At 35.4% G+C, this 14,405-nt stretch overlaps 4 protein-coding genes across 7 annotated transcripts; 1 reads left to right on the top strand and 3 right to left on the bottom strand.

Annotated features, from left to right (window-relative positions):
- Positions 1 to 45: 45 nt before the first annotated feature.
- Positions 46 to 1,724, bottom strand: LOC147551356 (large ribosomal subunit protein eL22y). The gene is made up of 3 exons (XM_086666736.1): positions 1,566 to 1,724; positions 1,223 to 1,466; positions 46 to 390 (listed from the first exon to the last, which is right to left on the bottom strand). Exons 2-3 carry the CDS (start codon positions 1,450 to 1,452, stop codon positions 246 to 248), a joined length of 375 nt encoding a protein of 124 aa, XP_086522862.1. The 5' UTR covers positions 1,453 to 1,466; positions 1,566 to 1,724; the 3' UTR covers positions 46 to 245.
- Positions 1,725 to 2,290: 566 nt separating this feature from the next.
- PPAN (PETER PAN-like protein) lies at positions 2,291 to 5,855 on the top strand. The gene is made up of 8 exons (XM_086669544.1): positions 2,291 to 2,533; positions 2,953 to 3,015; positions 3,168 to 3,344; positions 4,150 to 4,380; positions 4,830 to 4,922; positions 5,029 to 5,213; positions 5,295 to 5,488; positions 5,576 to 5,855. Exons 2-8 carry the CDS (start codon positions 2,998 to 3,000, stop codon positions 5,695 to 5,697), a joined length of 1,020 nt encoding a protein of 339 aa, XP_086525670.1. The 5' UTR covers positions 2,291 to 2,533; positions 2,953 to 2,997; the 3' UTR covers positions 5,698 to 5,855.
- Positions 5,856 to 6,088: 233 nt separating this feature from the next.
- LOC147551354 (LYR motif protein) lies at positions 6,089 to 8,396 on the bottom strand. Of its 2 annotated transcripts, none has more exons than XM_086669545.1 (2): positions 7,481 to 8,396; positions 6,089 to 6,423 (listed from the first exon to the last, which is right to left on the bottom strand). In XM_086669545.1, exons 1-2 carry the CDS (start codon positions 8,202 to 8,204, stop codon positions 6,311 to 6,313), a joined length of 837 nt encoding a protein of 278 aa, XP_086525671.1. In that variant the 5' UTR covers positions 8,205 to 8,396; the 3' UTR covers positions 6,089 to 6,310. The 2 variants fall into 2 exon arrangements, with proteins under 2 accessions (XP_086525671.1, XP_086525673.1); XM_086669547.1 differs by having other exon boundaries at positions 6,089 to 6,417; positions 7,481 to 8,347.
- Positions 8,397 to 9,722: 1,326 nt separating this feature from the next.
- LOC147551353 (DnaJ heat shock amino-terminal domain protein (DUF1977)) lies at positions 9,723 to 14,388 on the bottom strand. Of its 3 annotated transcripts, none has more exons than XM_086666730.1 (3): positions 12,053 to 14,388; positions 10,753 to 11,153; positions 9,723 to 9,793 (listed from the first exon to the last, which is right to left on the bottom strand). In XM_086666730.1, the coding sequence occupies exon 1, from the start codon at positions 13,093 to 13,095 to the stop codon at positions 12,055 to 12,057; it is 1,041 nt and encodes a 346-aa protein (XP_086522856.1). In that variant the 5' UTR covers positions 13,096 to 14,388; the 3' UTR covers positions 9,723 to 9,793; positions 10,753 to 11,153; positions 12,053 to 12,054. The 3 variants fall into 3 exon arrangements, with proteins under 3 accessions (XP_086522856.1, XP_086522857.1, XP_086522858.1); XM_086666731.1 differs by having other exon boundaries at positions 10,753 to 11,474; positions 12,053 to 13,774; XM_086666732.1 differs by having other exon boundaries at positions 10,753 to 11,480; positions 12,053 to 13,644.
- Positions 14,389 to 14,405: the final 17 nt, after the last annotated feature.

Genomic DNA, 14,405 nt, shown 5'->3' with positions numbered 1-14,405 from the left:
AAGAAAGAGACCTAACAAGCAAACATATGATAGAGAACACAGCAGTAAACAACCAAGCTTCATTATAGAAAAACCCAAAATCCTAATAGAAGTTCGACAAAATTTTAATAAAACATCAAAATTCACAGCAGCTGCTGCAATACTGATGATTGCCCTAAATAAGAAGAAAACTGCAATACATGGCTGAAAATTCCGACTGTTTAAAAAGCAAAAAAGATAGATCATATATGAAGAAACGATGATCTTCAATCTTCTTCTTCTCCTTCGTTCTCAGCGATGTTGAAGTAACGAAGCTCATAAACGTTCTTGTCTTTGTTTGCAGCAATCACCCTGAGCCAATCACGTACATTGTGCTTCTTCAAGTACTTCTTTGTCAAGTACTTCAAATACCTAAACAAAGAATACAAATAACCCACAATCAGAAAATAAAATGAACATCAACTCCAAAACACTATCAGTGAGAAAAGTAAAATACCCGAACAAGAAAATGAATAACAAAAGAGTGAAAATTTAGCTCTCTATTATATTAGAAATTCTACATGCTTCAACGTTCCAAGTGGAAAACAATTAAGTCAATCAATTTATCCTGGAACACAGAGTTCCGACATTGATTATATCCCATGAGACATGCCGAAGAACAAGTGGGTCGATACAACTAAGAAAAAGAATACAAGCCCATAACTTACCAATCGAAAAAGTATAACATCTTTTTATTACAAAAAATGGAGGTGACACTGTACAAGGGTGGAGTAGACATATTAGTCTGACCCCGAATAAGGCCTCAAGTGGAGAGATGGTAGATTCCACCACCTCCCAATTGGTTTGGTTTTGACAGTACATTCAGTCTCGACTACTTAAGTGGTGTTCCTTTTCTTCTCATTACATGAATCTGACTCACTCGGCCATTCAGACGAGTCAGACAACACAAGTAAGCACAAAATAAACATTCTATAACCTAACTAGAGTATAACCAACCAAATCTCCCAACACAAAGAAGATACTGAAATGACAGTACAAATCCATCACCCATGTATCAATGCAGTCATTGTTTACATGTTTTTAGCTACTCATTATGATAAAAAAAAATACAATCTTTGGATACAAATATGTGTATATATCATGAACCTTTTACTCCATTAATCAAATGAGTATTATTAACAATGGGTTCAAGTTCATAATCAATATATGAATGAAAGAAACAGATGAAGATATAGAGATATACCTTTTGGAGAAGTTGCTATCCGAAGTGACGCTAATTTTGTTCTTTTCACGAGAAATGGTAACGGCATCACCAAGAGCACCAGCTTTACCACCAACCTTGATTCTCTCCTGGAGGAATTTCTCAAGTGAGGCAATGTCCATGATCTTGTCTTCGACTGGTTTCGCACAGTCTATTGTGAAAGTAACTGTCTTCTTCTTCCCCTTTGGGGCAGCTGCATTTCCTCGACTCATCTTCTTCTGTGCTTCTGCAATTCACGAAGAGAGATTGAAAGTTTTGGAAAGGATATAACAAATGTTAGAGAGAGAAAGTTATGGAAGGAGGGAAGACTGATGATGATACATACCTGTGGAATTTTAGGGTTTCGGAATGGGAGCTTTGGAGATGAAAACCGCCGCTTTGGATGAGCAAGATGAGTTTTGACCTAGCTTACGGTTTTTGTAGTGGCGAGGAACTATTTCAATTTCCCCTCTTCTAATGCCTAGGGGTGTTTGTTTTGTTATTTGGCATAGGATATTGATTATGGTGTGGGAGTTTATTTGTACAAACAAATTATTCATAAATTTTGGGTTATGATGGTTTCTTAATCTTAAACATATATAAGCCGAACTCTCTTCATTAAGTTACATTCATTTCTTTATTTGTAATTCAATTGTACGTGTACAACATATTTGATAATGTAGTTAATCAGTTGAATTTTCTTGAAAACTTATGGTATGATTTATGTCTCTGTGCATCAAAATGTATGTCTTACTATTTAGAATCATGTTTAATTCTACCTAATTCTATTAAGAAAATTAATTTAACGAACTCGACTTGTGATTTGTGAAGTTTAATCATAAGAGACTAAAGTATATAGTAGGTATTAACATAATATCATTAGACGTGAGAACATTCTAACATACCTTTTTTTTTGTTGTTGAACATTCTATTCTAACATACCTTGTCAGGACAACTTATTATTCTTGGCAAGAAGGCTCATGGTTTCACCTTTATGAGAAAATTGAGTAAATTTGGTGCTTGTGTGAAAATAGTTACTTTCTTAAAAGACCAATCAAATTCATGGAAAACAAATCTGCCAAGGAAAAATATTTCCCACCAAATGGAAATCAAACACACCCTTAGGTTAAGAGTAACAATAGTAAGAGAAAAAATTATTACTTCATCGACGGCTGAGATAAGATCTAAATTTCTCGATCAACGGGGCAAAGGAAAAAAACCCCTAGCAAAACCCCCAACTTTCTTCTTCTCTCATTCCCTCCCATTCTCTCTCCCCCTTCGCATCTCCCTCCACAACCGCCATACCTTGAGCAGGTTCTCTCTCTCTCTAAACTCTTTCTCTCTCTAAATTATTAGGTCAAAAAACTTGGTCGCCTTCACTGTAAGCTGAAAATAAGTAGGTTAATATGATCAGTTTTCTAGTTCAGCAGTTCTTCTACCAATTTCTTACAAGGAACCAACGATTTTTTCTAGATTAGGGTTTCAGTGTAGAAACTTTCTTTTTTCTCCTAATCATCCATGGGGATATGGGGATAATCCCTTTGAAAACTATGTAACTAATTAGATTACTAGTTTAAATCTGTCACTGAGAACACTAATGATTGATTTTGTATATATATTAACATTAACATATTATCCGGCCAAATAATAATTAGATGCGTAAGTGGATGCAGTTTATGTTATAGATTCGAGCATTCGGATTTTTATTGACATAAAAATGTTACTTTTGTCAGGAAGCTTGAAGGATATATCGAAACCCTAAAGGTCCTCTTTAAGATATGGCTCGATTTCGCAATGTAAGTAATTTAGTTTATTTTTGTTTTCTGTTTCTGTTAGACCCAAAGGATATATTTTATTGGGTTGATAACAAAAACAATTTTGTGCGATTTCTTAAATGAAATTTTTTCTCCGTATATTGGAAGTAATTTACATTTTCATTATTTTGTAGAAGAAGAAAATGGGGTTTGTTAAGCCGATAGTAAAGAATCCCGTTGTTGATCATGTCACGGGAGATAAAATTCCAAAAAGCTTTGTGTTTGCGAAAGGGAAGCTTCCAGGTTCTCTTAAGCAACTCGAAATGGACTTGAGGAAATTGATGCTTCCACACACTGCACTTAAGCTTAAGGTTGCTAATCTTCTTTCTGATTTTGATAATTGATTTTTAGTTATCTTTTTCATGTTCCCAAGTACAATTTGAATTTGTGATGCTCTTTGTTGCCATTGCTCGAATCAATTGTTTATACGCTTGAGCTAAATGCTTATCCTTCTCTATTAATGACACTGCTTTATCTTCGAGAAATTCAGTATGCTATATGTATTTAGGAATCATTGTCTCTCACTTCTTTAATAACGTAAAAAGAAGCACAAGGAGAAACTAGAAAGGTTGGGGACGTCCAAACCATTAAAGTAGTGTTGTAGGAAACATTTGTATTATCGGTTGCTTATATTTTTGCGCATATCAGTCATGCCAAATCGGAGGAAATAGAGACCATTCTTGCTCTTGCTGAAGTCAAAGTATTTTGTTTATGCATTGTGATATGACACTTTCAATACTTTATCTGCAATTCTTAGCGAGTGATTGTTTTGTGGAGGTTAGTTTTGAAGCTCCAAAATTGTATTGCTTCTTTTTTTTTTTTGCTAACAAGCTTCGTAGATTACGCAATAGAAAATTTCCAAAGCCTACTTTGCCAAAGTCCAATTTAATATTTTGATTCCCTCGTTTCCATGATGGACAACTTCTACCTCCTTATGTTTTTCTTTGAGAATGTTACCTACCTATCCCTTTTAGTCTAGCAAACTATAAATGTCAATGCAGCCGCCTTCTGGTCCACCATTACTCTCAGTACGCAAGTACTTATGTTAATTAGTTTATAACTTAGCTTATATCTTCAAGTAGCTTATAATAGTTTGGAGTTTTTATACTAATTCAGGAGAAGAAGCGAAACACTCTCAAAGATTTCTTGAATGTTTCTGGACCTATGGGTGTAACGCATTTCTTGATGTTATCAAAAACTGCAACTGCATCCTATCTTCGGGTTGCAAGGACACCTCAGGGCCCAACTCTAACATTCAAAATACACGAGTACTCGTTGGCAGTTGATGTTGCTCGATCCCAGAAGCATCCTAGATGCCCTCAAGATCTTTTTAAAGCGTCTCCTTTGGTAAGCTTCTACCTCCAGAATCTGTTGGATATGTTCATGGACAAAAGAAATAATTTTAGATTTCTTTGACTCTTAGTGGGTGCCTCTTATTTAATTGCTCGTGTAGTTCGTTACTCTGCGTCTAGTGCACAAATCTGTGCCAAGCTAGTCTGAGACTACTCATTAAGTGTAACTCGGCATTTGTATTATCACACCGATGTGTCTATTTCACACTGCTTGATGATTACATGCTCCTGAGAGGAAATTATCTTAATTTCCAATTCATACTAGTTTACCTTCTTATAGTGGTGCTTAATACTCCCTTCTTGGGCCATTTTTATATCGATATAAGGTATAAATAGATGGGAAAAGTTTGGGGGGCTTTTAGACTTCTTAACTTGTTTACTTAATGGTGCTATTATGTGTTCGAAGGTTTTTTCAACCTAATATGTGGAAACAATTATTGGCAGATTGTGCTTTCTGGTTTTGGTACTGGAGAACAACATCTAAAACTCACAACCATAATGTTTCAGAATATATTTCCAGCCATTGACATTAACACTGTGAGTGATAATGTTTTAGATCCCAACTTTTGCTATTGATCTTGATATTATAACTTATTGTGCTCAAATTCTTTTCTGAGTGAATGTTCTCATTCTTCTAATGCAGGTCAAACTCTCTTCATGCCAGAGGATAGTGTTACTTAACTATAACAAGGACACTAAACTTATTGATTTCCGTCAATTTTCAATAAGATTGCAGCCTGTGGGAGTTTCCCGTAGAATTAGAAAATTTGTCCAAAACCATCAAGTTCCAGATTTGAGGTCCCTTCAAGATGTCAGCGACTTTCTAAAGTATGATTTCTCTGACTACTTGAATAATCGTTCTAACATTTCACTATGAACCATTCTGAAGTTTTGATTGTATGAATGAAGGGCTGGTTATGGATCAGAAAGTGAAGCTGAAGTTGAAGGATCTAGAGTAACACTTGCCAATGATATTGGGCGAGTAAACCGAGCTTCCACTGAAAGTGCTGTCAGGCTTCAAGAGATTGGACCAAGGATGACTCTTCAACTCATGAAAATTGAGGAAGGACTATGTACTGGTGGAGTCATATTTGATGAATATGGTAAGCGTTGAACTCGCAATAGCTTACTTTTTTTTTTTCTGTGATCAAACCTTCCTTATTGTCATATTTTCTTTTCTGATTCCTCAGCAAACGAAAACGAAGCTCAAAAGAAGCAGGCGAATGAGGCTCATGCCGATGATCAGATGAGAGACGAGGAAGATGAAGAGGCTATCGAGGACGATGAAGAGGCTAGTGAGGACGACGAATAAAGGAGACAAGCTCAAATTAGGCCTTCTCATAGTCTAGATAAAATTACAGTTTTTATAGAGCTCGTGCAAAAAAATGATAGAAATGGTTATGAGGAGTTTTTGATGTTGACATGAACTTGAAATGACATTCATATGGAAGGAATGCTCGATTTTTTTTCTGTGATTTCATGCTTCCTGTCCGCCTCGTGTTGCTTGCATACATATGGAAGGTTTCTGTAATTTTATGCTTCTCGTCCACCCCGTGTTGCTTGAAAAATTTTGTTTTGATACCAGAAGGCGATATTGTTAGCTCTTTACCAGAACAAGTTGATAGTGTTAGCTCTTCGCTTAAATGACCAAAAATTAGTTCTTCATTCTTGAACTTCCAAACAAATACTGTAGCCGAACAAAAGAAGCAAATCATATATCCATTTAATCCAAGAATAGTATAAAATCAATAAGATGATACAACTAGAAAAGAAACAAAGCATGATTCATGTACAATTTTATTTTTCTTTATTTAACAATCGTTGTCCTTGGACAAAGCAATAATCAAGTCCGACTCGTCAATTTGTCAGGGAGACTACTTGGGGTCGGGCTTTAGGTCCTCTGGCTCCTTCATCATTGACATGGCTCACGTAGGAGCATCCACCATTCTCATATCATGCTTCTTTCGTCTGCATCTGCTATGAGCTCTTTGCCCTGCGAACGTATTTTCCTCTACCATCTCCATGCTACAGTCTGTATCTATACATAAACAAAACCAGAAGTAAGAACCACATTCACAGATCGACCACAAAACACTAATCACTAGATGGATCAAATTAATCTCAAGACTAAATTGAATATACATCGAATAAAACTTTAAATAATGATCAGAAATGACATTAAGATATTGTAGTGGAGAAGGTATAGCGTTCTTGAACATCATATTGATACTGATTCTTCTGTAAACACATCGTTTAGAGAGTGAACTTTGTCAAAACCAGTTGCTCTAAAAGCTTAAGAAGCTGCTAGTTTCCTAAAGACTGTAGTTGCCATATAGTCAACAATGCCTCCCCTAGAAACAGCAGCTACATAGTCTAGTTAATACATAAGTCAGCCTTTCGTGTATAAAATCAAATTAGTTTCCGCAAGTTACCTAGACATTGTCCTATCTTATATGTCCAAGTTCAAACTAATCGCCCAAACAGTAGAACTGAGAAAACGGCTATAGTTAGGGGTCAGAAGTTAACTTCCACAACCAAATTTTCGATAAAAATGCCAAAATACGAGTTTGAGTATCATGAGAGTAGCTCAAGAGTTTTGCATCGCCATATAAGATTTTTCCTACAAAGGACTAAAGTCACTAAACTAAAACTTATTATTTATCGAACCACCCCTAAACTAGATGTGTAGACGATGTTTCGTATATAGGCTGTCGTCCATCTCAAAAATCGAAACAAAAACCCTCCTACAATCAAGTTCCTCATTGGCTTTCTAATCTATCACAAACGACTTTCAGGTGATTCCAAGTTTGACACACTATAATTTAAGCAATGTGAGCCTCCTCTAAGCCCTAAACTCCTAATAACCTAACTACCTAAGGTAATCCTTTACATACATATGCATAGCTTTTTCACTTCATCCAATGAGGTCACTTCACTACAAACCAAGAATGAAGTGAATCTAAAGAAAAGAAGCTTTCATCAACCCTCAAAAGCTAAAAGATACTAAAATCAACAAAAAGTTTGTTCCTTTATTATGATGAACATTGAACTAATTTCACATAGAAAAAGACAATAAAGGAATCAACTTTACTTACCTCTTGATCGTTCTCCCCAGAATAAAATTCGTCCATCATCTTCTTCCTCATCGAACTCATCCCCAAATTCAGCATCTCCTCTATAACCTGGTTCACTCCCATACCCTGATTCATTCCCTTGATTATCAAAACCCCCCATTTGCCAAGACCCATATACCAAATTCTCCTTTTCACCTCCTCCTCCTCCACCATTATCTTTCCTATCCTTCCTCCTCGAATTCCTCGCTTCACTCACATCAGACGACCAATTTGAATCCCCATTCAAAAACAACTCACCACTTGAATCAGTACCAGCAGCTACCAGAAAATCAGAGCAAGTCGCATGAGCTGCCGATGCTCCTCCGACTGACCCACATCTACGAGTTCCACTCCGATCACTACTCCGACCAGAAACTGATCTAGACCCACGACGTCTTCTCTTCCTAGCAAACCACCGAAATTTCTCTCTTCTATTTGGTGCCACCGAAGATTTCTCATCTTCAATCAAGGTTAATCTAGACATGTCTATGTTATCAATTGAGAAAGTTGTGGTTCGATCTGATAAACAAGGTCTTTTACTAAGAACACCATGTGCTCTTGATGGAGAAGAGGAGTAGGGTTTTGTATTGGAGTGATCAGAATCTAGGGTTTTGGTTAGAGATTGGAATTGAAATGGTCGCCAACTATGGAGCTGGTAAGTGCAAGAATCAATGGCGCGACGGGGATTTAGGGTTCTATGTTTCATTATCTCACAATCAATTTGGTTTAATTTGGGGGTTTAGGGTTTCATACACAAGTGATAGAGAGAGAGAGAGAGATTTTATAGAGGTTTTTGTAGTGTTTAATGGAAATCTGACTGAAACGTATTTCAGGAGAACTCGGAGAAGTAAAAACGAGTGACAACCAAAAGTGAACTAATTAGAGCCACAAATATATCGGAATTTATATTACCCCTAATTTAGTATTATATTACGAGAGTGCCATCTAACTAGTTGGCTTAATTGTTGAAGTCTTGTTTGGACCCAACAACTCAAGCTTATTCTATTTTTTTTTTGTTGAACAAGCTTACTCTATTTCATCCAAAAAAAAAAAAAGTCAAGCTTATTTCTTTTGCAAAAGAGAGAAATAAACCTCAATCCAACTGATCTGACTCTCAACAGAAAAAAAAAAAAAAAAAATCCAACTGCTGGAATGAAATTTACAACAATTTTTTGGTGGCTTGGATATTTGTGAACGTGAACCCAACCGTTTAATTAAAATTTACGTACTTTTTTCGGTGGCTTGGACGATTTTGAACAAAAAGTACAGGGAGGGCAAAAAGCCATGGCCAACCCAAATATCAAGTACTCCCTGTAATTCGACGATGAACCCTCCTCCATGGATTGTATTTCTCGCTTGAAAATTAATAATTTAGGTTATGATCAAATTTCTGAAAACTTTTTCATTTAATGGAAGTAGGCACATGTCTTGTACTTCAACAAAAAAACAAGCCCATGTCTAGAATTTATTAAACTAAAATATTGGCTTTATACATGGCCAATGAGCTTACAACGCAAGTAAGGTAAAGGGAACTTCTAAAATTTGAGTTACATTCTCATTGAGAGCAAATTTTGTTAATAAGTGAGCGACTTCATTAATCTCACGTAGACAATATTTAAATTGCACTTTTTTTTTTTTAAAAGTGCGACTTCGCTTTGGATGTTATAGTCTTGATCCTCCACAGAGGGGTTTTCGTCAGATCTTAAACAAGTCCTGGTCACCACCATAGCGTCCCCTTCAATAATACAGTTCCAACTAAGTAGAGATTGTTTCAACAAAAAAAAAAAACTAAGTAGAGATTTTGCTCAAGCAATGGCTAGTTTAGCCATGATTGCTTATGCTGCTAATGCATTTGGAGTTGTGACAATCTCGGTATGGGCCGCAACGAAGTTCCCCCAAGGTCTCCTGACAAAAATCTTACGTTGCTTGATGTAATTCGTGCTTTAAATTATTTTGATCCACACCGCAAATCACGGCAAAGTGGCAAACCACATATGATTTCTGTCTAAAATCGTCTTAATTTTTATTGTTCTCTAGCATTCCTCAAATTGAATGATTTCTGTCCAAAATCGTTTTAATTTTTATTGTTCTGTCGCATTCCTCAAATTGAAATCTGAAATAGACAACATGATTTCACCAACCAATTATATTTTTAGATTCCGAAGCTATCAAAGTATTGTAAGTATTGCAAGCTTGGTGAATAAATAACTCACAATGTGGACGATAGCACTGAAATCTTCCATTTTCGATATTTCTTACGAAATGTAAACTAGATTTTTAAGGACTCAATATCATCTATTATATAAAACAGAAGGGAAAACGATGACTGGGACAAACATCCTTATTTAATTATGTATATTGTCTAGAAGCCCTTCTCCAATATCACAGTGTAGTCCTTCGTAGAAATAAAGTTACCTATTTAAAAAAAATAACCGGTGTCACTTTTAGAAATAAAGTATCTAATTTAATAAAAGAAGAAACAAAAGATATTGCAATAGTTAAAAAAATAAATTGAAATATCTTTCTCTCTCAATAAAATAACTAATTTAAGAAAAAAGAAACAAAAGACAAGAAACAATAAGTATAATACTAAAAAATTAAGGTATATAATAATAATAAATATGGGAAATTGTCAAATTTATTTGGTACAAATTTGTTTTAAATTTATATGATAAAAAAACGATGACGGGGACAAACATCCTTTTTTAATAAAGGATATTATCTAGAAGCCCTTCTCAAAATTTAAAATATTGTCTTTCGTGGAAATAAAGTTACCTATTTACAAAACAATAATCTTTTCCTTCTTAAAAATAAAAATTACAATGAAAGAAAAAAAAAGAAAAAAAATAAATTTCAAAGGTTAAAAAAAGAAATAAAAATCTCTCTCTCACTAAAATAATAACTAATTGAAGAGAAAATAAAGAAAAAAATAATACAAAAAAATAATAACTAATAAAAATATCTCTCTCAATAAAATAATAACTAATTAAAGTCTCTCTCAAGTGTCCGTGCCTAGGGCACGGGATATACCCGAGGGCACGGACACTTGAAATTAGTATTAACTAATTAAAATCAATAATTGTTTCCTTCTTAGAAATAAAATAACTAATTTAAGAAAATTAGAAACAATATAAATTTCAAGGGTTAAAAAAAAGAAATTAAAATCTCTTTCTCTCTCTCTCAGTAAAATATAACAATAAATTTCGTAACGTTTGATTGATATAAGTGTCCGTGCCCTAGGGCACGGGATATACCCTAGTTTAATACAAAATTGAAACATGAAAAAGCAATCAAACTGCTCATTCACAGGCATTTGTCAATTAAAATGGAAAGAAATCTCATTACAATATCAAAACAAATTCTAACTACTTTAGATTGTTGTATATATAAAAAAGAATAACCCAAGAACTCCTTCGTCTGCTTCAAGGCAACCCTAGACAAATCTCAGATATATCTACCACATCTGAAGTGTTGATGTTCTATCTTGGGTCGTCGCTACTGGTGGTAGTCGGGCACTATAGTATGAGGTTGAATACCCAATAACATATAATAACTGCGAAAATTGAACGAATCTTCATCGAACAGTCTTGTTACATACTCTCCGTGCTCGGTGAACTACTAATGCCTCCACTTTTAACTACTATAATTTAACCTTCTGCATTATGAACCAAACAAGAACTTGAATTATGAGTATGAGAAAATACCCAAAAACAGAGCATTCCATAATCCCTATCACAAACAGACAGGATCGACCAAGTAAAGAAGTCACCCTTTATAAATCTAGTATTCGAACATGGAAGAGAGTTGAGACTGACATATCTCATAAATCCCCAATACTCACAGATTCCCATCATAATAACGTCATTATGGTATGTCTACCGACTGAAACAAGAATGCCTCATCAAACAAGAAACAAAACTACAAAAGAGATGATCATGTCTTTGTGTTTGCCCAGAGTGGTATGTAAATCCTTGCCCTGTAACTACGTCAAAACTTAAGATTCGTAGGGTTACGTAATAACACGACCAATGCATAAGTAGGTACTAATGACCAAGGCCAACACAGCAATACCTTAAATAGTTAGGAAAGATATATTATAGAGTATATACAATGTGAAATAGGCGAAAAGATAGGCATCATAGATTCACATGTATTCGCATCTCTTGTCGTATTGTGAGTTTATCGGTTAAAAGAAAGCAAGAAAAGAAAACGAAGATAGAAACACCGCTTGAATATAAGAAATGGCAAACAATAATGTCAAAGAAAAGTGAATGTGAAATGTATACTCGGAAACATCTGAACATAAAACCAAGATCACACCTTTCTCAAAGTTCATAAAGCATAATATATTATCGAATGACAAAGATTCCGAAAAAAGGCACCACAACGTTGATCCTTTCTACACGATTTACTTTAAACAAGGCAGAAATACAAGTAACATAGAGAGAAATATTTGCCATTATAAATAATCATGTTACCTACTCAGCATGAATATCCTACAATAACTTATAGACTTAAACATCGGTATTTTAACAAAAGGAGCATCTAACTGACCTTCAGGCTACTCCGAAATTTTGCAGCTTGTCACAGTGTGGCGTAGGATAATTTCGATTCCATTGACGCCTTTGAATCTCTGCGTGACAATAACGCCTGAGTACATTTTTGTAGTCCATCACCACATTATACTCGAGATTTTCTCTAGAAGAACTTCCGGGCGGATAATTCTGATCAAAGTTTGATGATTTAACATAGTATTCGACACCATATTCCTCTGTTACCTTCGTAAACGGGTAAGCATTGTTCTTTTGCAGAGAGTATTCGGGCTCGGTGAAAGGTAAATACGCGAGCAAGATGATGACCAAGAACGGCAATAACTGAAGAAGAAGCAGAAAGTTAAATCCTCCTTCATTAACAGGTTCTCTTCGTTGACGAGTAGGTTGTCTAGTCCTATACATTTGAGCCGCCCGAAACATCTCAGACTGACCAAAAAATGATCTGAAGATCTCATCAGGGTCAAAATCATCATGAAAAAAATCATTTGTTGTTCTTCTCCTTCTTCTGATATTATGTTGTTGGTTGTACTCGAATTCATCAACAAGACCTGTTTGATCATATTGCCTTCTCGAATCTTCATCACTCAAACACTTAAAAGCCTTACAAACCTTTTTGAATGCCTCTTCTGAACCCGGAGCTTGGTTCTTATCCGGATGAACTTTAAGCGATAATTTCTTATAAGCTTTTCGTATTTCCTCAACTGAACTAGACTTTTCTATACCAAGAATAGAATAGTAATCCTTATTCCTCCTGATTTCACGAACTAGTTTAACGTGTTCCTCAGTGTAACTCCGTTCAACATTAATCGAATCGGCATTGTGCGAACTTTGATTTTGAACTACATGTTTACCCTTATCTAAATGTGTTGATGAAGATGAAGATTCTAGGGTTTCACAAGCATTCATTAGATTATCAACAGATAGATCTTTATTAAGACGAAGTGCGATCTTAATGAATTTCAGTGCACGTTGTTTATCTCCAGATGCAATAGCCGATTCAGCTATCTGAATACATCTAGCCGCTTCATCCTTGTTACCTTCCATGATCAATCTCTCTCTCTTAATTATAACTCCTACTACAAATTTATTCAAGATTACTTTTTTCTAACAGTAATTCAAAATCTTAAAGTGAACCATAAAATCGCGATCCGAAACCACAAGTTCAGAAAATCTGAATTAGGGTTTTGGAACAGAACCATACCAATTTCTCTAATCAACTGACAATTAGTCTTTATACCAACATCATAATAGAGAAAGAGTTTAATAGACGTAAAATACTGAATGAGATCCAAACCCTATTACTCAAAAGCTGATAACCGAAAGTTTAATCATTTCTTAAACATACTTGTTGATCGATTCAATTGAAATATAACAACATTAGAGATCTCAGATCCAATTAGGGTTTCATATTCTATGCGAGTGAATGAAGAGAAGAAGTAGTGGTGAGGAGAAGTGACTGACCGATTAAATCAAAAGATAATCTTACCACCATAGAAACGATGAGTGTTATTCACGTTTTCCCTTCCTAGAGAGAGAGAGAGAGAGAGAGAGAGTAGATCCTCTTGAGTTGGGACAATTGGGCGGAAATGTTTTAGGAGGAAGTCTTGTGGGACACAACCAATTTATAGTTGCCACTCACAATTAGAGACAACTCATTAAACAAGGCCATTTCTTTTCAAAAGCTCACATTAGTTCTAGTTAGGAGTCTGGGTTATAGATGTGCACTCAAAATTAGTCAGTGTTATTGTTTAGGTTCGTTGAACTTTCGTCAAAAAAAAAAAAATCTTCTTAGAGATATTTCTCCAAACCTCTGCGTGACTCTCTCTCTCTCTTTCTCTTGTCGTTAATTAGTATTATAGTTGCAGCATTGAACATGAGGCGTCTAAAGCGATGATAATATTGATAACTAATAAGGCTTGAGGTGTCACATATTCAATTTACACATTCCATCTTAATCTCGCCTCTCTCTATCAGTAAATATCTTCTTAGAGATATTTCTCCAAATCTCTGCGTGACTCTCTCTCTTGTCGTTAATTGTTTTGCTAACGGTCTCTAGCCCTCTCTCTCTCTCCCTCTCTCCTGTCCAACGTGGGTGGTTTATGGCTAAAACTTTATATATAACCAAACCCTAACCTAATCAACACGACGTCACCGATGTAGAGTCTTCATCCTCATTGATGACCTATTCCGGAAGAGTGGTTTTGCCTGTGGAGTTTTACAGGTTGATTTTGATTTTGAGTGGTTCACTGTGTCCCGTTTGTAAAACTCATAGTACCCACTATCAAATACCCATACAGGGCCCAAAGCAATGCTCATAGCCCTGGGTGGCCTCGACCCACCTAGCAGGTTCGGTG

The sequence above is a fragment of the Eschscholzia californica genome, unplaced genomic scaffold, assembly GCF_041429995.1.
Source record: "Eschscholzia californica isolate CP2 unplaced genomic scaffold, dmEscCali1.0.p SCAF_3, whole genome shotgun sequence".
Taxonomy (NCBI): domain Eukaryota; kingdom Viridiplantae; phylum Streptophyta; class Magnoliopsida; order Ranunculales; family Papaveraceae; genus Eschscholzia; species Eschscholzia californica.
Note: the sequence above shows the minus strand (reverse complement) of the source record. Positions and strands in the feature narration are given on the sequence as shown.

What these genes read in the sequence shown, in the direction of transcription:
- LOC147551356 (XM_086666736.1), bottom strand. Translation starts at nt 1,452, where the DNA reads ATGAGTCGAGGAAATGCAGCTGCCCCAAAGGGGAAGAAGAAGACAGTT. An exon ending in GATAGCAACTTCTCCAAAAG is followed by an intron (nt 391 to 1,222) that starts GTATATCTCTAT and finishes TTCTTTGTTTAG; the next exon opens with GTATTTGAAGTACTTGACAA.
- LOC147551354 (XM_086669545.1), bottom strand. Translation starts at nt 8,204, where the DNA reads ATGAAACATAGAACCCTAAATCCCCGTCGCGCCATTGATTCTTGCACT. An exon ending in CTGGGGAGAACGATCAAGAG is followed by an intron (nt 6,424 to 7,480) that starts GTAAGTAAAGTT and finishes GTTTATGTATAG; the next exon opens with ATACAGACTGTAGCATGGAG.
- LOC147551353 (XM_086666730.1), bottom strand. Translation starts at nt 13,095, where the DNA reads ATGGAAGGTAACAAGGATGAAGCGGCTAGATGTATTCAGATAGCTGAA.
- PPAN (XM_086669544.1), top strand. An exon ending in GATGTCAGCGACTTTCTAAA is followed by an intron (nt 5,214 to 5,294) that starts GTATGATTTCTC and finishes GTATGAATGAAG; the next exon opens with GGCTGGTTATGGATCAGAAA. An exon ending in AGTCATATTTGATGAATATG is followed by an intron (nt 5,489 to 5,575) that starts GTAAGCGTTGAA and finishes CTGATTCCTCAG; the next exon opens with CAAACGAAAACGAAGCTCAA.